Source organism: Podarcis muralis, chromosome 15 (genome assembly GCF_964188315.1).
Source record: "Podarcis muralis chromosome 15, rPodMur119.hap1.1, whole genome shotgun sequence".
Classification (NCBI taxonomy): Eukaryota; Metazoa; Chordata; class Lepidosauria; order Squamata; family Lacertidae; genus Podarcis; species Podarcis muralis.
In genome coordinates this window covers 39,495,874-39,519,719 of record NC_135669.1, presented here as the reverse complement: position 1 = coordinate 39,519,719, position 23,846 = coordinate 39,495,874, and the positions used below count along the sequence as shown (strand labels likewise).

Genomic DNA, 23,846 nt, shown 5'->3' with positions numbered 1-23,846 from the left:
GGGAGACCAGATACACTGAAATTCATGGACCTGTGTTTGACATGACTGTTAATTTCATCTGGTCTAATCCAACATTAGCCATACTTAGATATCACCCTAAGATCACAAAACTTTAAACAAGGAGATCAATGACTAATAAAGCCATTCTGGGTTTGTTGGTTGGTTGGTCTGTTTCTCCCATTCCATTCTTATATAAGTTTGCAAGTTTGCCCAGTTCCCATACTAGTGCAACATTAATTCAGTTTTCAAATTCAGTATTTAAGCTTCTCCAATGCATAGCAAGGATGATAAAAATTATTGTTGTATGTGTGACTACTCCATGCAAGTTGCCTCAAGTGCACACTTGGCACATTTGTCCAGAACAATCCCTACGCTGGAAGTGAGTGGAGAAGGCTTTCTTTGTGGGTGTCTGCAGAGCTGTGGAATTGGGGCCCTGGGCCAAGAGTTTACTGGACATGTTGTGAATCCCTGCACGCCTTTTTTGTTTTTACCTCCATGGCATATCTCTTCCCGTCAATGCTGTGCTCCGATCCGGGGCTCACCCTGCTTTTCTTCCCCTCGCTGTCTCCCCAGTGGAAGTGGAACTGCACGGCCTTGTATTTCCCCTGGAGGCCACCTGACTCGATCTTTGCTGTCCCATCAAGCTTCACTTGGACTGAGGGAAGCAAAAAAGAAGTGCCCTTTCAGGTCATTCATTATTTCAAAATATGTTATCATTATAAACCGGGGGTTGCGGGGGAACCTCCACCCCACAGATCTCCTTTGCCCCCACCAGGCCATTTTAGCCAAGCCATGCCCAGATGCCACACACCAGAGGTCTCCGCTTCTCATATTTTCTCTGTTTTCTAATATTTTCTTTTTTAAAAAAAATGTGTGTCTTTTATTGATTTCATATAAAACAAATACACCGGTGACAATGAACAAATTACACTCACATCCCACTCAGCCATGACTTCTTTGTTTTCAATGTGAATATATCAATTATATAAAATTTTTGTTAACCCAGAGTGTCTTTCCAGAGTGACCCGTGTGGAGCAAGTAGTTAGTAACTATGTCACTTCACTGAAGCATACTTTACAATGCTATACCACATCAAAGCTATCAGTTTTAGTAATATTACTACATGCCTTCCTTCGTGAAGTCTTTCCATCAAAGCGACAAACCATAGCTGTTAGTACCAAGTTTCAAACGCATTAGCAATGGGGTCTTTCCAAAATATTGCAACAGTCAATCTTGCAGCTCATTTTTCTAATATTAAATTCAGTTGTCCCAATTTCTGCAGCAATTCGGGGTTTTAAACAAAATCCTCACAAAAATTAATCAACATTTTAGTGCTTGCAGTTTTCACTGGCATACATAGTTTTTTTTCTAACTTTCCCTAATATAATGCATGTCTGTATGTTTTTTTTCATGAAGATATTCACTTTGCACATTAAATAAATGTGTTTATGTCAACATTGGTTGAAGAACTACATCATAAAACTTGGATGAGTCTCATGCTCCATAGACTGGATACGCGTGAATTTGAAAGGACAGCTGTGTTTCATTTTGCACAATGCTTTTAGAAAGTGTGAAGTTCTTTTTAATACAGAGACTCCTAAAAAGTGCCAGTGGCAACAACTCTTCTCTTTCATATAAGAGTAGTGATGGGGGATAAATTCAGTTCAGTTTATTGTAATGTTCTTGTTGCAATTAATAATTCTTGTTATTTGCTGCTATTATTACTACTACTACAACCAGCAGCAGTGTGTCTCAGGGCAGGTTACATCAATTTAAAATCCAGAATGAAAACATTTAAAAGAAATCACAGTCACAGGAATAGGGTGGGATGAACTTACCATATCTGCACTTTCTGAAAGAGTGTTCGGATGTATTAGGAGGAATATGTTCATATTAGGAGAAAGTCACATTAAAATGTTGATGAAATTCCAGGGGGACTTTTTTTAAAACAACAACAACAACCTCCAACTGATGGAGATATGTGGAGAACCAAACTTAAGCTTGAAATGGAGAGAGGCCAAAATTGGCTGGTACCCCCATTCTTCCATAGGAGGGAATGGCTCCTGAGAGAGGATGGCTGCCATGGCCACCTGCATCTCCTAAAAGAGAAGTGGTCAACCTGTGGCCCTCCAGATGTTCCCATCTTCCCTGGTCATTGGCCATATTGGCCAGGGCCGGCCCAAGACATCTTTGCACCTGAGGTAAACTTCAGAATGGTGCTCCCCTCCCCCTCCAATGAAGAAGGGGTGAGTGAAGATCTACATCGAGCACAAGGGCGATGGGGAAGAATGATCTGCATCCCAATCTGTTGCCCCTGTGGATCCTGCCACCTGAGGCAGTTGCCTCACCTGGCCACGTAGGTAGGTCGGTCCTGATCCTGTCTTTAACTGATGGGAGGTGCAGTCCCATGGGAACACTTTAAGGACACCACACGGGTTACTCTTGCAATACAATAGGTTACATCTTATAAAATTTTCACCTCTCACCTGTATGGCCATTATTTACTACTGTCCAGGGTTTTTCTGGCTTGGCGTTGTATTTTTCAAACTTGAATGGCTTGAGGTCCCAGTCGTATTTCACATCGTTGGTAATGATGTTGATAGGAGACTGTTGGCTTTTTCCACACTCCTCGAATTCCTGTACCCAGTGGCGGGGTTCTGTCGAAGGTGTCGTGGGCAGGAGGGGAAGATTGTTTCAGTGGAAAAAAAAGTTGAAGAAAGTTGTGCCACTGAATGAACCAGGCTCTCTGCAAACCAGGCTTTTTGAAATATTAGCCAGCCTTAGGAATGCAGATGCCAGCCTTGTGCTCTCCAGAATACTTGGACTACAATTACCATCATCCTGACCATCAGCCATGCTGGCCAGGGCTGATAGGAGTCTTAGTCCAATGACGTCTAGAATAACCAGCTTAGGAAGGCTAGTACATGTCATCACTGTATTGTCTAAGGTGGCTGGTTAAGAACCTGGCTGCTTCAAAAGGCCTTAGCACAATTGTTTTGCTGACTTATCTGTGGTCCCATCTGCACTAGACATTTAAAGCAGTACCACACCACTTTATAAACAGTCATGGCTTCCAACAAAGAATCCTGGGAACCGTAGTTTGTTGTTTGGAGACCCATTTATGTAGCAGAGGTGCTGGATAGCCATGCTACTACAGACTTTATCAATGATGTACATGGGAAATTAGAGTATAGAGCAAAAGAGTTTTATGTGAATGTGCATCTCTTACAATGGTATCAAAGTGGTGGCCACTCTAAGTGTTCCCCAGAACTGCTTCCCTCCATGCAATCACCCCTGTTACACTTTGGTGCCTACTTCCAGCCACTCGACTTGCAATATTGATCTCTGTCTTCTTTTTGGTACACGGATGCCAAGAATGGGCTCACCACTCTGACCCCAACCCAACACTAACTTAAGCACACTTACAAGACGATTGAGAGGTTTGTGTTTTCTTTTAAAATCTGCTATGAATTACCGTACCTAGACAGCGCTGGTTTTGACACCGCTGTGACAGATAGCACCAGTGGCTTCCTCCTGTAAGAGAGATCATAACAGCCTTTAGACAATTAACTCTTTGGGGTGGGGAGTCAATATTTTTTTTTATTTTTAAAAAAATATTTATAACAGTCATGACACATATGAGTAGAAACAAAGGAGAAGAATTGTAATTAAAATGAGAACAGAAACTTTGCACCTTTGAAAAACAGATAATTTCTCAGTAAATATCTTCTGTAATAGTGCAAAAGTGGGGACACAAACGGAAATGGCAGCAGTTTCCTAATAACTGACAGTATCTTTCTAGAACCCTTATTGCCAAGCCCCAAGTGGCTCTGTGATAGTTTAGCATCTGAAATATAGAAGTTGTTTTTAAACAAATATTTAAACGAATAGATGTTGTATAGGGTGCTGGAGTTCACTGTTCCACTCAGTCAGTGATGCCTTCCTCCTGAATACTCCATTTCATCTCCCCAAGCTTGTTTTCTATCCTTCCCCCTGACAACAATCAGCCCGCATTCCACAGCCACTGAGCATGCTCAGAACCTCATCAGGCTGTTTTTCAGTGCCTTTCTCCCCAAGATCTTGTGAACGTCTGCAAACCTTAGGTTCTGCAAAGCCTCCTGAATAAGTTGTGGAGATTTTTTTTTTTTTTTTTGAAAGATCAGAAGCTTGTTTTTTTTACCTATGCTTTAGGAAATGGGCTGCCATATGCCTGGATGTTCCAGGACATTTTAGCCGGCTTTTCAACAATTCCTCCTGAACACCATTTTCAAGGGACGAATCCCGGCGATGTCCGGACATATGGCAGCCCTGGGTTCCCTAAGCAATGGTACCCATATCCTGAGTATTGGAAATAGGGAGCAATTCTGTCTGCATCTAACCTCTCCTGCAAGCTTGTGAGGATGAAAATAGCGAAGAGAACCATATATGTTGCCTCGAGTTCCTCAGGGGGAAAGTGTGATGCAAATGTCATACATGGACCTAAGTTAAGAACATCAGAAGAGCCCTGTTGGATCAGGCCATTGGTCCATCTCTTCTCACAGTGGCCTCCCAGAAGCCTGTGGGAAATCCACAACCAGGACCTGAGCACAAGATAACTCTCCCCTGCTTCCTCCATGAATTTGTCCAATCTTCTTTTGAGGCCATCCAAGTTGGTGTCCATCACTGCCTCCAGGGGGAGCGAGCTTCATAGCCTCATGTAGAAGTACTTTTTAAAATCTTTGCTGAATCCTCCAACATTCAGCTTCATTGGACATCCTTAAATTCTGGTGTTATGAGAGAGGGAGAAAAACTTTTCTCTGTCCACTTTCTCCCTGCTGTGCATAATTTTATAAACTTCTATCATGTCACCTCTTGCTTGACTTTTCTTTAATCTAAAAAGTTCTAAACGCTGCAAGTTTTCCTCATGGGGGAGTTCTTCCACCCTCTTGATCATTTGGGTTGCCCTTTTCTGAACCTTTCCCAACTCCGCGAAAGTCGTTATAAATATTCCAGAAACCAGGTTTTTTTAAACTGGAATTGGTCTGTGCTGTGGTTCCCCCTTGAACTTTGAACCCTGGCTGTGCACCATCCCAATATCGTCCCAATGTGCCTCCTTTGCAAAGGAGAGGTCCTTTAAAGGTCGTCACCGAAGCAGCAAAATAACATTTCCCCAGTCAGCAGGATTTTGATCTCACTCAATAATTCAGTGAGATGAGCTCTCCCAGGGCGTCTTGTTTCTTGCAATGTCAGCATTTGAGTTAGCCTGAAATTGGAGGGGATGGAAAAGAGATTCTGTTTAAAACTGCGGGGTCTAAGTGGTTAATGCAAGTGCCTGCATTCTGGAGGGCAAGAGGGTTCTTTCTTGTTTGTGTGTTTTCTGAGCGCAACCCTCTCTCTGTTCTCCCTTTGTCCCAGTGCTTAGCTTTTTCTACATCTCTAAGCATCTAGAGCAGTCTTTGCCAAACTAATGCCCTCCAGCTGTCTAGAACTACAATTCCATGGCTTGGGTGGTTATTTGAACCCTGGTCTCCCAGGTCCTAGTCTGACACTCTAATATAAACACTTTTGTACACGATTTTGCTTAAAACTCACATTTTTTTTGCAAAGCTGTTCTTCTAATTCATGCATTGGCTACTTCAAGACTGGATTACTGCAATGCACTTTGTGTGGGGTTTCCCTAATGCTTCGTCCAGAGGTTGCAGTTAGTGCAGAATGCTGCAGCACGATTGCTGACAGGAATGAGGCCTTGTCAGCTTATAACACCCGTGCTCAAAGAGCCCAGGACCTTGTTTTGAGTATCTGAGCTGAAATGAACTCAGTCTTTCCACACCAAAAATCCATGCCTTTGTTATTCCCTCTCACTCTTTTTACAGAGGTCTTTCTCCACCTTGCTAATTAAGGGCCAACACAGAGCCTGAGTGCTGAGTGATGCTAATTTGATCTGGAAAAACTAGAAGTAAAGATAAAACCTTTGGCCAAAGCAAATAAAAGTCCATTTCTACAAATATTATTAAGCGGATTAGGGTCCGTGTGACTCTGATCCTTCTAATCAGTATCTGATAAGTTTTATCCTCTTTCTCAAATTTCAGAGCTAATGTCTGGGGTCTTTTTATTTGCTTGTTTTGTTTAAATTATGGTCTACTGTGGTTGTAGAGAGCAGTGGGGGGGAAATATGGAGGCTTCCAAAGGCAAGTACTCCAAGCCATTCAAGTCACGTAGCTGAAAGACCAAAGGAAAAAGTTACAAATCCCCATTCTACAAATCTGCCCCTTTTCCAGTTTTGTTCCTGGTGGGAGTTACTCTGTTTTTCCAATTTTGCTTTGTCTGTTTTCTTCGGGACAATGTGAGGAAACAGCATTGCCTCCCCAGGTCTGCCAAATAGCACAGCCTAGAACAATGGGCTGTCAAGTGGAGCCTTGAGACCTCTGCATGCCTTGGAAGGAGAAGGTGGGGCAAGGGAGAGGAACTTCCAATGCAGAACCTCAGATGCTTTTGGGGTGTGGCTTAACAGCCTCTAAAGAGGGATCATGAAGGTTGTCAGTGGGGAACAAGCCATGATGGCTATGTGGAAACTCCAAGTTCAGGAGCAGCCTACCTGAGTACTTATTGCTAGGGAGCTACAATAGAAAAAAGGGCTGTTGCCTTCCTGCCCTTCTTATGGCCTTTTCAGAGCTCCTCTGCTTGGCCAAACTGGAAACTAGTTCCTTGCTGCTGCTTATAGAAATCGTGTCTTTTATTACTAGCTTAAAATGCACATTATGTGCTTAAAACAAAGCCAGGTCGTTCTTTTTCTCAGTTTGGATCAAATCCGGTTTTAGGGGGGGAAGTACCTCAAATGTAGCATTTCATAGGAAATGACAGTATAGACATGGATTGTGGCATGATCATGTGTACACAGCTTCCTAAACCAGTGATGGGAGCACACTGGATGCAGAGTAAACAAGAGCATGCACACAACTTGTGATGTACATCAGCACATATTGTGGCACTGAGTTCCATAGCTTAATTTTGGCACACCATGCTTCTTTTTGTCAGCCCCAAATCTCCTGCTGATCACATTACTGTGCTTTCACATTACTGTGTTTTAAAATTCTGTTTTATTAGCTACATAGGGATCTGCCTTATGGTATGCCATATCCCTAGTCCATCTTGCTCCATATTTTCTATACTCCACCTGGAGATGCCGAAAATTGAACCCGGCACCTTCTGCATGTAAGGCAGATGCTCTACCCAGAGCCGTCTTTCCCATAGGGCTTAGTGGTGCGTCGTGCCAGGACGTCGGCCTCCCAGGGGCACCCCAGCAAGTGGGGGAGCTGCGCAGCTTTGCCGGCGGCCTCCCCTATCCCTGCATGCTGCTGTGCCCCTTCAACCATAAGGCTGGTGGGTGTGCAGCTTCCCTCCCAAGCCTCCCAAGCCTCTGCGGAGATCGCTCTCCTCCTGAGGAGGCTTGGGAGGGAAGCTGTGCTCTCCTCCGCGGAGGCTTGGGAGGGGCGCAACTTCACTCCCAAGCCTCTGCAGGGATTGCTCTCCTGCGTTCTTGAATGGTCGGTGATGTGGTAGTGTTACACTGTTTTATTTATGAAAATTGTTCTGCTGAATTCATATTTTCCACAATCTGTATACAGTGTTTGATTTATAATGTGTGGTTTGCTATGCCTAATAAATGATTGATTGATTGATTGATTGATTGATTGATTGATTGATTGATTGCTCTCCTGCAGTGGCATGGGGGAGAGTTGCGCCCCTCCCCGGATGGCTGGAAGTGCACAGCTATGGCTACTCCAACACTATCTGTGGTAATTTGGGGCCGCTGGGTGGATATTTGCACCCCAGTGCCGCATCTGCTAAAGACGGCCCTGGCTCTACCACTGAGCTATGGCCCTTCCCCAGCAGCAGAATCTAAAGAGGAACCCAAGACAAAGAGTGCCACTCCGGCTGTGGGAAAGCTGCAGTAATTATTCACCACTGAAACATCATAAAGAAATAAAATTGCCCTCTTGTTAGTTGTATAGAGATGTGTCCTGCACCAGAGAGCAATTTGTAGACAGGAGGAGTTTCCGTCTCTCCTGAATCACTAACGAGACCCTTCTTTTGTGTTCTTTGCTGCCCAGAGAAGAATGTCATTAAGTGGCCTATATAAAGACTCCAAGTTAAGCAAAAATAGTATTACAAGAAAGGGAGAAAAACTTCTCTCTATCCAGTTTCCTCACCTCATGCATAATTTTATAACCTGTCCTGTTTTTGCTATACTAAAAGGGTTTTGAACGTTGCCTGGCATTGCTTGCCTTTTTCTGCACCTCCCTCCCCAACTGCAAAGTGTGCGTATGTGCGCATTACTGTGATTTACAAAGCAAAGTGTTTTTAGTTTATGTAGTAAAACTGTTTCACTTTCTGCCTTCATCAGCTGCTCTGATACAAATTAAACGATGCTGTTTCCAAGGTGGCTGTTAATGGTTCTTTGCTCAGAAGGGCTTCATTTCCTGAAGCTAAGCAATACTGCGCCCATCGTTCAGGCTGAGGCCATGCAGCGTTAATGTGTCCACCATGTACTTCTCCTTCTTTTGCTAACATTGTGGGATTTGTTGGCTTCGCAGCTTGCATGAAGCACAGTTTGATGCCTGCCTGCCTGCCTGCCTGTTTTTAGATGGAGGGACCAGAACTGTACAATATCCTGTGTGCGCCTGGCAGTGACAGATTTGTAGATTTGCATATGCACATAGATTTGTATCCTTTGTCCTTGTTAAGGATGGGTGAATCTGGCCAATTCATTTTTTCTTCGTTCCCCTCCCCCTTAAGTTCACTTCACCCCATTTCTAAGTCAATCTGCAGATTGTTTAAAAACTCCAAACTAAAACGCATGAAAATTTGGAAGCCATGTCTTCAATTATGCAATTCTGCATGTTTTCAAGCAATATTTCCCCTAATAAAATGTAGGGGTATTTTTTTTTTTAACACAGTCATTTCCACAACTATATGCATTTTTGTGCAGATTTTGGTTGGAGAACAGTTCTAGAATTTGAAGAAGCACCTATTTTGAAGGACAGATATGTTTTATTTTGATTGTTGCTTTGGGAAGTGTGAATTTGGGAGCCTTGCCTAGCCTCTTCCCAGCCCCTGTTTTGTTGAGATACTTCAGGTGCCAACTATCAGCACTTTCCAGAAAAAAATGAAGACATTTTTGTTCTGACAAGCTTTCTCAGACGGACAAATTTGGTCTCAGCCATAGGTGCCTCCTTGGTGCTGTTTTCAAATTTATCTGATGTTATTTTCTGTGTTGTTTTTAACTGCTTTTAATTGCCTTGAGATGTGAGGAAGGCAATGACTAAATCAATAAATAGTGTTGCATATTAGTCCCTTCAGCTAAAGGTGTCCCCACAAACTATTGTGTAACCCCATGGAAATCTCTGGCTCTTTCCATTCTCGTGAGGACTCTAGGGCCAGCTTTCTTTTTCTTTCTTTCTTTCTTTCTTTCTTTCTTTCTTTCTTTCTTTCTTTCTTTCTACTTGAGCAGATGGTCCGACTTTAGTAACCTGAATTTCCCATTTCCTAGCTTTAAATCCCCCCTCGGTTTGGTTCCTGTATAACAATAACACGCAAATATGTGTGTTCTTTAAATTGTAGCTATGAGCATGTGTTTAGGTTATCAGCAGAGACTTGGCCAGGAGTTGGGGGAGGAAAAGTAGAACTTGTACAACTCTGTCCAACAAGATAAAAATAAAAATCTGTATGTTTCTTCCCAACCTCAGCAAGTTGCTGTTAACAACAGCATAAGATCATAGGTACATCAGAAGCTGCTTTATACTAGATCAGTATTGTCACTACACTGACTGGCAGCGGCTTCCCAGGGTTTCAGAGGGAGAATAATCCCAGCCCTTCCTGGAGATGCTTGGGACTGAACCTGGGACCACCTGTGTGCAAAGCAGACGTTCTAACCTTGAGCTACTGCTCTTCTGTGGCTTACTGTGGCTCACAGCCCTGTTTCAGTACCAGGCTACCACCCTAGAGAAGGAGTATTTCTGAGCACATGCAGAGTTCAGTTTTCTAGTCACTGAGTGAGCAACAGCCTTTCCAGCCGGGGGGGGGGGGCGGAGAGAGCAAGCTAGTTTCTCAGAAAGAAAAAATGAGAAGCATAGTGTATGTATATTCCAGGTTCCACAAAAGCTAGATATTTATTTACCCTCTGGGAATCTGGAGATTAGGATTCATTGGGGTGGGGGAATTATTCCCCACCCCCAGATACATTTAGACAGAGGGGTTATTCAGGGGCAGATTTTATGTCCTGCAAACAGTCGCTTTGTTTCTCAAGAGATCCCAGAGCTTCGGGCAAGGGGAAGGTCAAGACAGAAAAACAACTTTTATCAGAATTGCGGAGCATCTTCCTTCCAAGGAAAGATTAGCATGTTTGCGGAGTTTCAGAGCTAAAAGGGCATTTGGAGGTGGGGTTATCCATCCCACCCTATAACCTTCCCTCAGCACTTTCCTCCCAGCTAAGGTCCCTAGGTATGTGAGCCTGCTTAGGCACTGCAGCTGCAGCTACAGAACCGACTCCTTGGAACGGCTCCCTGTGGCTTCTCTCCACCACCGTTTCCTTTTGGACAGTGTCCCCATTACAAATAGGGAGGAACAGATGGGGACGTGTCTTGGCCCTTCTGCGGACATTCCTTTCCGCTCTGACTCCCCTTACGTGGTTCCTGTGCTTATCAGCTCCATTGTCAGGCTCAGGCCAAACTCGATCCCTGCTGCGTGGCTGCTGTAGCAAAAATCGTTCTGCTTGGGAACTGGACAAAACAAAGTCCGCTCATACTTGTCCAAGCTCTTCTCCCCAGCCGCTCTGTTGCCAAGCCGCCAGTTGTAAGCTATTTGGGGCAGGTGTGTGCCATTCAAAGCACCATGCCCATTGCAAGGACAGAGGAAGCTGCCCTATGCTGAGCCAGGCCATTGGTCCATCTAGCTCAGCATTGTATGCACTGACTAGCAGAAGCTCTCCTGGATTTCATGCAGGGTTCTCTCCCAGTCCTGCCTGCAGGGGATTGAACCTGGGACCTTCTGCATGCAAGACTGGTATCCTACCACCGAGGGACAAATGTCTGAGTGACTGCAGCCCTTCGCATTGATTAAGGTTCAAGGAATAACATGTTTCAGGGAATAGCTCAGTTGGTAGAGAATGTGACTCTTAATCTCAGGGTTTGGGGGGTTCGAGCCCCATGTTGGACAAAAGATTCCTGCATTGCAGAGGGTTGGACTAGATGACCTGGTGTCCCTTCCAACTCTACAATTCTATGATTCTATAATTCTATGAATTCACAAGACAGGAAAGCCATAACCACTAGATACCGGCACCTCTCTCTCTGTTTGTATGTATGTGTGTCAATCTCTAATGTGTGCTTGGGGGTGGGGGACAAAGTTGATTCAGTTCACCTTTAAAGGTGAATGTACCAAATTCACATTTTCCTAAACAATATAAGAATCAAAACACAGCCATCCTACAAAATTCACTCTTCTCTGAATTTTGCAATGCAGTTCTTCAGCCAAACAGTATGTACAAAAAAGGCATATATTAGGAGAAAATGTGCATAAAAATGCATATATTAGTGAAAATGCCATACAAAAATGCATTTTATTATGGGAACTAGCCAAGAAGGGGGTAGTTAGAGATGTTGCTTAGCAACCAGGCATGATCTTCACTGAGGTAGCACATGCTTTGATTGGCTGTGTGGTTCTGAGAGAGTTTTTCCTTCATATGTTTGGTTAAAAGTTTTCCTGTTATGTAGAAGGCCTGAGCTAAGAAAGACAAGGCATCTCTGTAGCATTCTGTTCAAATTATAAGGTGTTTTTGTTAAGCTAGCTCAATAAAGTGTTATCAGGACTATTCTTTCTGGGTTCCCAACCTGTGTTATTTAAGTGGCTAACATTCCATCTAATTCTGATTGGCAGCATCTCCCTGGGGTTTAAGGCAGGGGTCTTTCTCCCATCCTACTCTAAAATGTTCGGCCTTGCAGCTTCTGAAGTATGGAAACACTGTTGGGTTGCAGTAGTGACACTCTGGATCCTTTTGAGAGCTTCAAATGGTGGAGTTCATTTTAAGGGCAGTTATGTTCCCAGGCATATTGGTCTCATCAAACACAACCCCACAAATAATAACTTTTTTAAACTACAAAGCTTGTTGTGCTTCCATCCTTTCAATGTGGCACTTTAAATTCCTCTTACCTACAAATTGCTCATTGGCAAAGGACACACCTATATCCATTTAACAAGACGAAACTTAATTTTGTTAATGCTTCAGTGGTAAAGAATTGTCGCATCTTTCCCACGCCCAAAGTAGCGCTCTTGGGAACAAAAGAAGAGCCTGCTGGGTCAGGCCAACGGCCCATCTAGTCCAGCATCCTGTCCCCACAAGTTTGTATGACAGGTGGCTGTCCCCATCTTGATCCTGGAGACTTGTCAGGCAAGGATGTGGAGAATGCAGGCTTAATCTTCCATCAACTCTAGCCAGCAAAGCCAACTCCCATCTTTCCTCTCCATTGGTCATGCTAGTTTGGATGGACAGGAATTGTCAGCCACATGCTGTCTCAATTACATCATCAGGTGACCTGTTTCACCCTCCCCCACAATTTGAAATCACATCATTCGGGAAGAATACACAGCACTTTGCAAGCGGTGGCCATCACCCAACAGAGCAGCAATATCTGCAACCCCACTTTTGGCCTAGCTGCACTTTTGCCTGCAGGGAGGTCAGTACTGTACAGGCACATTGGCAGAGCCAATCCAGTGCGAGGCACCACCCTTCATCACCCACCACTCCTGGGATCTTTAAAGCAGACTTGGAGCAGAGAACCAGCTGGCTGGCCATGCTTGGAAAGCCCAGTGCAAAGCACTGACAATCATCTTAATCTAGGGATTTAGAGTTGTTATCTGTGTTTATAAGCACTCTCTCTTTTCCCCCTTTAGATGTCTTTCTGCCTACCTGAACAGTGCTGCCGTATGCACAGCAAATAAAATACTACACCGTTAGCATGTGCATGCTATAGGCAGCGAGTGTGAGAGAGAGATCACACCCCTTCCATTTGTGCAAAGAGTTACCTCTTGACATTCTCTAATCAATAGGATGCCTCTGGCACAGTAAGCTCCTGTTTGAGGCTTTATTTGTGTGTGGTTCCCCACCCCCCTCACTTGAAGGAGGAAGCCAAGCTAACTTTAAATGAAACAATAAACAAATTCAGGCAAAAGGTGAGTTCCTCCCTGGGGGACAGTTTGCTCTTAGATTGAAGAGGGCACCTTCTCCCAAACTGTGGCAAAGGCAACTGGTCCTATGGCATTATTTCCTGTGGGTGCTTAAACAAAGCCAGCAGGAGCCTCCCTTGCAACACACAGAGAAGTCATCACAGGAGATGGCGCTTCTCTGGCAATTGACTTGATGATGTTAAAGTTGATGATTAAAGTTTCCGTGCCTGTGGAGGGATTCCGTAAGGAATGGTTACAAAAACCTCCAATGATGCCTTCCTGCATCAGATAAAGCTCTATCTAGTGCTTTCTTTCCATTTTAGATTGTAAGGTCTTCAGGGAAGGGGCCTGTCATACTGCACTATGTCATGTAAATTGATGGAAAATCTATTTTTGTAGTTGCATGCATTTCTTTTCTTTAAAAAAATCCATGGGAGAAAAAGGGAGAAGGCTATACCTTAACTATCACAAAAGCAGGCAGCGGGGAATTCCCTGAAGCTCATGAAAGCGTCACCTCCTGCCAGCAATGGTTGTTCCCAGCATCTGGTCCTTAGGGGTTGATTGTCTCTAATCAGGGAGGTTTGCTTTGGGTACAGTGGCGAGTAACTACTGATAGATGGTTCCTCTGCCAACTGGCCAGACACTTCATTCAAAAGCTGTCGAAGCAAGATCACTGCATCTTGTGGCTGGGAGTTCTACAAGCGAATGGAGTGTTATATGGGAAGGAGTTTTTATTTTTGTCAATCTTGAACTGGCCGCAAATTAAATCCACTGGTTGACATGTCACTCACTCCAACCTTACCCTGAGTTCTTTTATCATGAAAAAAACAACACCCCCCCCCCCCAGTTTATACCTCACTAAATGGGAAAGGCAATAGCTTGAATCTGGAAAAAGGGGACCCTCCCTCCAATGGCCCTGAAACTTCCCCTCGATCCCACCTGGCTCTGCATCCATTCCTCTTATGCCCATAGCACACTGGTGCAGAGCACACAGAACGGCCCAAGTTCAATCCCCAGAATCTCCAGGTAAAAGGATCACATAGCAGCTGATGAGGAAAATGCCTTCCTTAAGCCCTGGGGAGCCAGTACAAACGGTCTGATTTATTTATTGGTGATGAAGAGCATAAAATCAACAAATAATTCATGGAAGAAATATGAAATATATCACAGAGCCAATTAATTCATCCCCCTATGAGGCAGTTTCATAGCAGATCCCTGCATATGCTTTTGAGTACCTTCCTTGAAGGGAGGGGGGGTCTAATAAATACATTACCAAACAGGTGGGAATATATCTGAATGTTGCCATAGCTCTTAGACCTGCTGTTATGGTGGTAAGCTCTTAACGTTTCACCTCTGTTCTTTGGAGGCTGTGATCATGTGTGTGTATGTGTGTGTGTGTGTGTGTGTGTGTGTGTGTGTGTGTGTTCTTGTAGTTACTTTCATGGTTGGCTGACAGTAATATATAATATATGTTTGTTTGTTTGTTTGTTTGTTTGTTTGATTGATTAATTCATTAACATAACTGCATCAACCCTCAGGGGGGCAGCCTAGGTGAACAAATTAAAGTTTTTTTGGAGATGCCTAAATGCCAACAATGTTGGTACTTGCCTGGTGTTCATTGGGAGCACATTCCAAAGGGCAGGTGCCACCACACTAAAAGCCCTGATCTTAGTGGACATGAGGCGAATCCTGGGAGCATCCAACACAACTAAGATTGCCCCTCCTAAGGAGTGAAGTGACTGGGCAGGAATATACAAGGCAAGGCATTCTGGGAGGTACCCTGGTCCCAAGTTGTTCATGGCTTTATAATGCCATATATAAGCAGCCAGTGAAACATGGCATATTTCAGTGCAGGTGTTATGCTGCACTGTCAAATAGGGTGCCCCACTCAACAGCTTTGCTGCTGCGTTAAGGCAGCTTCTTCTGTCCTCATTTGACTTCTTAACCCTTCAGGCTATGCACAGCTGATGTCATGTGACTTTAGGCAAGGGCATGGTTCATCCAAAACAGCCTAGTGGGCTTAATTGCATCCATGGACCAGTGGTATCTCGCCACAGCTTTAAAATATTGACTAGTTTCTCTACATCATACGGTTTCTCTAAATGAAGGTGGCCAAATAAATAAATTATGGGTGGCATGGACATTTGTGGGCATGCAGTAGGACCAACAACCTTCCTTCTCTGTTGGTCTCCTGTTGACTCATCCATTTTCTCCTGCCTAGTCAGATAAACCCTAAGAGCCAGTGTGGTGTAGTGGTTAATCTGGGGTAATCTGGGGAACCGGGTTCGCATCTCCACTCCTCCACATGCAGCTGCTGGGTGACCTTGGGCCAGTCACACTTCTTTGAAGTCTCTCAGCCCCACTCTCCTCACAGAGTGTTTGTTGTGGGGGAGGAAGGGAAAGGAGATTGTTAGCCGCTTTGAGACTCCTTAAAGGGAGTGAAAGGCGGGATATCAAATCCAAACTCCTCTTCTTCTTCTAACTCTTTTCCTGTCCTTGCTTTGGTCTTAATGAAGACTCCCCCATTTCTTCCCCCTTGGTCTGACTGTGGTAAAGGGGACTGAAATGGGCAAGCAAAATGTTCAGCGTGGGAGTGGTTGCAACACCTTCCTTAAGGCTAAGAACAGATGATGGGAGCTTCTGGAAATGATTGATGGAATCATATTCAGAGCCTTCCAGGATTAGCCAAGGAAACTGATAAGCAAACACTGGATTGAAGACAGGGAAAATAAAGTAGGGGTGGGGAAGGAGTTTGGATCCAGCCACTGGGCCAGATCCTTATCTCTCCATTCCTCTGTCAGTCAAGTACTACATCAGATTCTTCAAAGTGTAGGCAGCCTGCCCATAGCTCAGTGGTAGAGCATTTGCTTTGCATGTAGAAGGTCTCAGGTTCAATCCCCAGCATCTCTAGGTAGGACTGAGAGAGAGTGCCTGCCTGAAACTCTGGAGAGCTGCTGCCAGTCAGTGAAGACAGTATTGAACTAGATGGGCCAGTGATCTGAATCAGTGTAAGGCAGCTTCCTACGCTCATGTTCATTTTGCAGAGAAGGGCCCTTGACTTCTGCCCTAAAGACCTACCCGGACGGCACCGGAATTGCATTTTGGGCCCCTCCTGCTGTGTGGGGCACTTGACTTCTGCCCCAAGAGTCCCATTCTGATGGTGCAATGTGGGTATATATATCTCCTTTAGGGGCAAGATGAATCCATTGCCCACTCTGAGATTTAACATCGCCTGCGGGGAAGGAGCTGAGCCTTGAAGAATGACAGTTCTAGCAAAATCCGAGGAAGCACATTTGAAGAAGGCATTCCTGACAGGCCCAAAGAAATGGGGACAGCAGTTTACCAGGGGGCAGGAATGGGAAAGGAGGGCCTGTCCGTGATAAACAGGGACAGTTGGAAAACGTATGTGTCAGAGTAAGTGAATGCAAAGCGATCAGCCCTTGAGTCCCAACTCAGCACTTCTTTCTTTGAAAAACTCCTGCTTGTTAACATGAAGAGAACAAAATAAGGTCAAGCCTGTGCTTGGTACGGGATGGTGAGAGGGCAGAGGAAACCTTGCTCACTCATTAACTATACTTAAAAGAAACAAAACAAAAACTCAATAGGGGAGAATACTGGGCGGACTTTAAACTGACAGTGCCTTGTGGACATGACAGGGCTATGGATTATTATCTTCTCTCTCTCTTTCTCTTTTAACACGCTTTGTTAGTTCAAGAGGCTCACCTTCCTGATTCTGTGCTTTTTGTTGTGGACAGATGTGGACAGAGTTGAATCCTGCTGGCTGCAATCTCTTTTCATCACTGGGTGGTGGAGCTTGGGGCATGCATTTCTGAGCATGGACAGAGTGTCCAGGCGGAAGATGAGGAGAGAGTTTATCAGCACCTCAGTTCCACTTACTTGAATAGGATATGATTGCCCTACTGGGATAAAATTCCCACTCCGTCAATGTATTTTTGGAGTGAACTGGAGTCAGTGTGGATCAATTGAAGTGAGGCCTGTTTATGAATAGATTTAATAATAATAATAATATCCCAAAGAAGGGGCATAGTTTTTGTCCCCTCCATTTTATCCTCATAACAGCCCTGCAAGAAAGGTCAAGCAGAGTGATCAAGATTAAACTGCAAACAAAACAAACCCAAACAAACAAAATCCTGTATATTTTGAGGAAATATGTTAAGATGATTTTATGTGGTGCAAGAGGAAGGAGGCGGAGAGAGAGTGTGTAATATTTATTTATTGGATTGATTGATTGATTGCTTTTCTAAGCTGCCCTTCCTCCTCATGGAGAGGCGTTTAGAACTCAGGGTCCTCCAGTGCATCTTGACTGGCAAGAGAGTCAGGACAGACAAAAGGGAAGTCCTTCTGATGTCCTTATGGATATGTGCTCCTCCCAGATCAGTGATATGATTTGCAGCAGGGCTGGGTAACCCTGTGTTTCTCCTGATGTGTGGCCAATGGCTAGGGATGATGGGAGATGTAGTCTGACAACATCCATAATGGCTCCCCTTACCCCTGACATGCACAATCCTCATGACAACCCTGTGAGGTAGGTTCGTCTGAGAATCAGCGAGTCAGTAAGAAGTGACCCTGATTGGGAGAGACACTGCCCAATGAACTTCATGGGTGAGGGTCTCTTTAGACCTAATCTGAGCCTATAATCTGTGCCCCCTCCCACAGATATTGTTGGACTCTGGCTCCCTTTAGCCTTGACCATTGGGGTGGCGCTGTGGTCTAAACCACTGAGCCTCTTGGGCTTGCCAATCGGAAGGTTGGCGGTTCGAATCCCCACAATGGAGTGAGCTGCTGTTGCTCTGTCCCAGCTCCTGCCAACCTAGCAGTTCGAAAGCATGCCAGTGCATGTAGATAAGTAGGTACAGCTGTGCCAGGAAGGTAAACAGCATTTCCGTGCGCTCTGGTTTCTGTCATGGTCTCTGTGCCAGAAGTGGTTTAGTCATGCTGGCCACATGACCCGGAAAGCTGTCTGTGGACAAATGGCAGCTCCCTCAGCTTGAAAGCGAGATGAGCACCACAACCCCATAGTCGCCTTTGACTGGACTTAACTGTCCAGCTCACTGGGCCTGATGGGAGCTGGAGTCTGACAGCTTCTGGGATGTTGACCTTCTGTGCTGCCTGCAATTAAAATTAGACTTCCTGCCTTTACATCACACCTTCCGTTTGCCTCATGATTTGGAATTGTCCCCCTTTTGAGCTCCTGCAAGCCTTTGGCTTTCCTCAGACAGGCTGATACTGTGCATGGCACATGTCCGTCTTACCAAATATCTCAGATCCTTTTTACCTGGAGGTGCGGAAAATATAACCTGGTCATATCTGCACCACCATACATTTAAAGCATATGAATTTCCCCCAAAGAATGCTGGTAACTGTAGTTTACCCCCCACATACCTGCAATTCCCAGCAACCTTCACAAACTACGATTCCCAGGATTCCTTGGGGGAAGCCATGTGCTTTAAATTTTTGCAGGTATCCAACCCATGCCAACCCGCAATCTCCCTACTGTAAATTGTGTGTTCTAGAGGTGAGCACAGAATCTCTGTTCTCTCAGCTCACCCCAGGCTGTCAGTGGCTTTCTACAACCTTTTTTAAATGTTTGCTAGTTAATGTTTGCTTATATCTCTGATGGTTGAATGACAAGGTTCATCCATCACGGGTTTATTTTTTTATTATTTTTTTACGGCCTTTGCCAAAGATGGAAGCATTAAAAAACAAAGGGGGAAATGTCACTGTTCTCTTCTTTCCTGCACCCCCCCCCCATTCCCTTGCTTTGATCTGGAGGCTTCATAGAGTTTGAGAGACGTTTGTGGTGCACTCGGCCCAAGCTATTTCCTGATGTGAAAGTGGGAATCTTTAGCTTTTGCTATAAATGTTGCTCGTTCTTAAGATCAATTGAAAAGCAACACTTGCATGGATAGAGGAAAAAAGATGAATATGTATGACGTAGACACTCAGTGGCGTAGCGTGGGGGGTGCAGGGGGGGCGGCCGCACCGGGCGCAACATCTGGGGGGGTGCGCTCACACTCACAGCTCTCTGCCCCTACTAAAATCCACAGGTTAGGGGGCGCAAATTACTTGCCTTGCCCCGGGTGCTGACAACCCACGCTACGCCACTGTAGACACTGCAGGATGCTGGAATAGATGGGCCAATGGCCTGATCCAGGAGGATCATCTTAAGTTCTTATCTGGATGTTTGGGGCAATATAGATATTTCTGAAGTTTGGGGATATTTTTGAGGACTGGCAGATTGCTGCTTCTGAATGCATCTACCTCTGTACCAGGGAGGCTAATGTAACTGCCGTGCTTGATTTATATCTCTGCTTTTCATGCTGTCTTACTTGATAGTTATCCTGATATGCTTTTACTTTTTGAGATGTGATTGATTTTCCTTTTTTAAGTGAGTGATTATTATTCTTATCATCATCATACTTGAGATTTTGAGTACTGCTTTGGGGGGATATGTTTATTTTAAAAAGCAGCGTGTGCATGATTAAAATCAATAAATAAATTTAGCACTGTTGCTTTCCCACAGACAAGAACATTTTGCATGGGAAATTTGCATCTGTTGATGCAAGGCAACGGTGAAATTTGAACCCATGCCCCTCTGATTCTGTGCCCCCCCCAAGCTATTTTCTGGATCACACCAGCATTCCATGTCTTCCTGCAGCTTTTGTTTAATATTTCTTGGGATACTTTTTTTTTTTTTTTTGTATCTCTGCCAAGCTAATATTGACAACAAGATAGGATATTTACGTGGGAGCTATTTTTCCGTAGCCAAAATACCCATCCCCAAACATGTTTGCATTTTTCTGAACAATACTGTTATTTCAAGATAAGAAATTAAAACAAACAACCCCCCCCCAAGCATACACACAAGTAAACGTGCATAAGATTGTGGTATGAAGCTCGGTTTTTCAGATTTCTACACGTTTACCTGGGAGTAAGTACCGTTGAATTCAGTGGGGCTTACTTCTGAGTAGACATGCACAGGATCGCACTGTGACATAGTTCAGACATGGCCATTTTGTCAAGTCTTCTGTGCAATAAGACAAATTTTAACTTACGTTCTGAAAAGTTTCCCAGCTGTTTCACTGGTAAGTGAAATTTAGAGGCCGGGGGCGTTTTCAGGTTGCATGAGACGGGGTAGGGAAGTCCTTGCTTTGGGTGGCATTCAATCCATTGATTTCAATTAATCTCCTCTGAGTAGTGTTGGATATCACCCTTTAGCATTAAAACTCCCTGAGCATTTTCTACATAATATTGTTATGCTGTAAGCTCTGTCACTGCCTCAAATTACAGTTACAGCCTCAGTTTTGTTTTTGAAGATATGGCATCAATCATTACATTACTGCAAAATAATAGAATACAAAAGTAAGTGCTTTCTTTTTTTTCTTTTCAAAATTCAGTCATACACAAATTTGTAGACCCGCTGAAATGAATAGAGCTGAGTTAGTTGCTCATTAATTTCAGAGGATCTTCTATGAATATGACTAATGCTAAGAAACAACCCAGTAAAACTTTATAAGGGGAAACAGGAGAGAAAGGGGAGATAGGAGTGAAAACGAGTCAGAAATTGCCTCTGGAGGCAAACCACCAAATCAAGGGATCCTATACACATATAGCCCAATTCTGCCTAAAAACACATGAAATATTGTATTTTCCTCTCCCACTATGTTATAAAAAAATTGCTCCATATTGCAATTATCTTATTATCTTCTTGTCTTCTTTCTCAGGTTATTTGAATATTTCTTCATTTTATTCTAGCTACTTTATCCCACTTTTAATTTCCCCTTGATATTAAGGGGTTGTTGTTTTTTAACCCTAGTTATAGCTGATGATTCATTAAGGAAATGAATAGGATACAATTTGATTGTGAAAAAGTTAGCACCCACAAGGGAGGCCTGCAGACGTGATAAAATGCACACCCGCATTCTTGAACATCAAGCAGCTCTGTGAGAGAATATAAAAGCTGACTAGATTCTTAGGAACACAGGAAGCTAGCTGACTCTACACCAACTCAGGGCTTTTCTGAGAAACCTGGTTTACTGAGCATTTATCCTGATTTCCTTGCACAAAGCTCACATGTTAGAACACATCTAGTCACTATCAACCATTCATTCGAATTCATTTACAACGACATGCATTTATCCTGAATTCACCCTGATTTGTTTGCAGGGTATGTATACACTTCTTCCCATAAATAATTCGCTTTTCAAACCATATAATAAGAAAGTCACTAATAAGAGTGTGGGGGAAATATAAAGACTTGTTAGAATGGAAAACACCATGGTGGCTGTCACCTACTGAAGCATTTTCACTTAAGTCGACCAAAAAGTAAGTTGGTTGACATACAGAGAGTTATTAACAGAGGATGAAGGTAAACTCAAAGGAGTACGATGAAAGATTATTTACAAAGTTGGTTACACCATAGGCAACTAAACAAGATTTTTAAGCAAGATAATAAAAAGGGGGTTGGTTATATAGTTTCCAGATTTAAAAAAGAAATAGTGGAAGAGAATTTTAAGTTGCTTAAAAAAGCATATAGTATTTTATTAGAATGGGAAACTAAAGATGAAGAAGTTAAATCAGTTATGATTAAATGGGGCCAGGATGTGGGACACAACATACAATTTGAAAGTTGGTGGAAACTATGGAAAGTTGATATAAAATTTACAGATTGCATATTATTAAGAGAAAATTACATAAAATTGATGTATAGATGGTATATTACACCAGTGAAAATGGCTAAGATGTTTAGGAAAGAAAATAATAGATTCTCCTAAAATTTATGATTCTTTGTTTGAATCCCTTCCACAAAACAGTGACAGTCTGGAGAGGCACCATCAGACTTTGTCTGTCTTGCCCAGAATCATCTGCTCTGGCTTGGCAGCATCCCTCTCAGGGGTCCTGGACGGGGGAATCAGTCCCTTCACCTGCTTCCTTTTTAATAGGATATGTCAGGGATTGAACCTGGGAACATCTGCATGTAAAGCAGGTCATCTGAAGCTGAAAAGGCTCACCAATGCAGACTTTTAATCTTTTATAAACTGAAGACATCAGTTTGCCATTTGTGGGGTTGGGGAAAAAGGAATCAGAAGCATAAATAAAGCCTTTCTCTTCTTGATCTGATAGAACACATAGTTTCACGGCACAAATTCAATGACAGGAAACATAAATCAACTACACGTATGGACATGTATCAGACAGGCGAGTGAAATGAAGTCGAGCCACACTCCTTCAATTGCATCTTTGCAAAATAATATCCCTGGAGCCCCGTTGTTTAAAAACAAATCAACCCTATTAGAAACTGTCTCACATCCTTGGGAGAATTAAGAGCATGTAGAGATAAATAGATAGATAAATATATAGCATAGTAGATTAGAAATAAAATATAGCCAGCAGCCAATGATACTGTCAGATTGCCGGGGTCTTCCAAAAATCAGATTTGTCAGCTGAAAAAGAAGCTGTACTTAGCATCCTTGAGGAAAATGGATAAAGGACTCACCCTCTGAAGCGGCTGCAGCAAAATACAGTGAGAGCAGAACTAGGAAATTCAGGAATCCCATGATCTCTCTTCCAGATGGGCTGGAAAGATGTACCAGCATAGATCCCTGTATACATGATCCCAGACCTGTCCTGGGGTTTTTATACAGGAGGAGGGCAGGCAGCCCTCATCACCTTTCCTGGACATAAGCAGGAGGATGGTGAGAGACACCTCCCCTTTTTAATTCCTCCAGCTATAAACTGTAATAACGATCCCGTCTCCTTTGAAACTTCTTCATTTCCTCCACACCCCTTCAGCGGCTGCTGTCAAAGGAGCAAGATTCTCTTCTGGCCCTGAAGTGCTGCCTGTGAAATGAACTTAGCCAGATGACTAGTAACTTATTAGTTAAGTCAAACTTTTCTTTTACCCCTCACCCCACATTTCTATTTCTCATTATTGCGCCTTGGCTCAGGGATATCGGCAGATAAGGCAGATAATTCAATGTTTCTTTTATGGCTGTGATATTGCTTCTCTTCCTCCCTTCCCCCCCCTCCCCACCCCATCCAGTGAAACACTGTGGATCATAATCAACTGAACTAGCATGAGAAATATGATATTGATGCAGGAATAATAACAAATACATCCTCTCTGGTGCTGATGGATTCTTGTGCATATAATGCTCAGCAAGTCAGCTGTGTTGGTTTGAGAGAATTCAAATATCTAAGTGAGTTTGGCATCAGGTTGTTTGGGCTATCCACTTTCTGCAGCAGCACAGTACACTGGTTAGAGCCAGGGTGTCAAGTGCCACATTCAAATGGGAGTAATTTGTCAGGGGCCAGAGCTAAAGATGGCAGGAATGACTCGTTCTTTCATTTTTTTCTTTCTACCATTCCCTCCCCCCCCCAGCACGGCTATTGTTATTTTAAACAAAAACAACAATAATAAAGAGTTTACCAGGCTTTATCATGCCTGTGTACCAGGACAGGCCTTCTAGTGCACCACTGTAAATAAGTTAGTTCAATCAATATCCAGTTCTCTGAGTCCAGGGCACTCATTCACAGAAAAACTTCCCCATTGCATCTCTGCATGAGTTACTGTTCTAGTTTTGCAGCCTTCTTCTCATCCTCCGCCGACTCTTAGTCATTCTGCT

At 43.7% G+C, this 23,846-nt stretch overlaps 1 protein-coding gene across 1 annotated transcript in view; it reads right to left on the bottom strand.

The window, feature by feature from the left end:
* CA4 (carbonic anhydrase 4) overlaps window positions 1–22,999 on the bottom strand; it is a 28,009-nt gene extending 5,010 nt beyond the window's left edge. Inside the window, exons 1-4 of the mRNA XM_028708476.2 lie at window positions 22,718–22,999; window positions 3,481–3,534; window positions 2,487–2,657; window positions 492–655 (exon numbers count right to left, since the gene is read on the bottom strand). Coding sequence (XP_028564309.2) covers window positions 492–655; window positions 2,487–2,657; window positions 3,481–3,534; window positions 22,718–22,817 — 489 coding nt within the window. The 5' untranslated portion in view covers window positions 22,818–22,999. The remainder of the gene's footprint in view (window positions 1–491; window positions 656–2,486; window positions 2,658–3,480; window positions 3,535–22,717) is intronic.
* Between the last annotated feature and the right edge of the window lie 847 nt (window positions 23,000–23,846).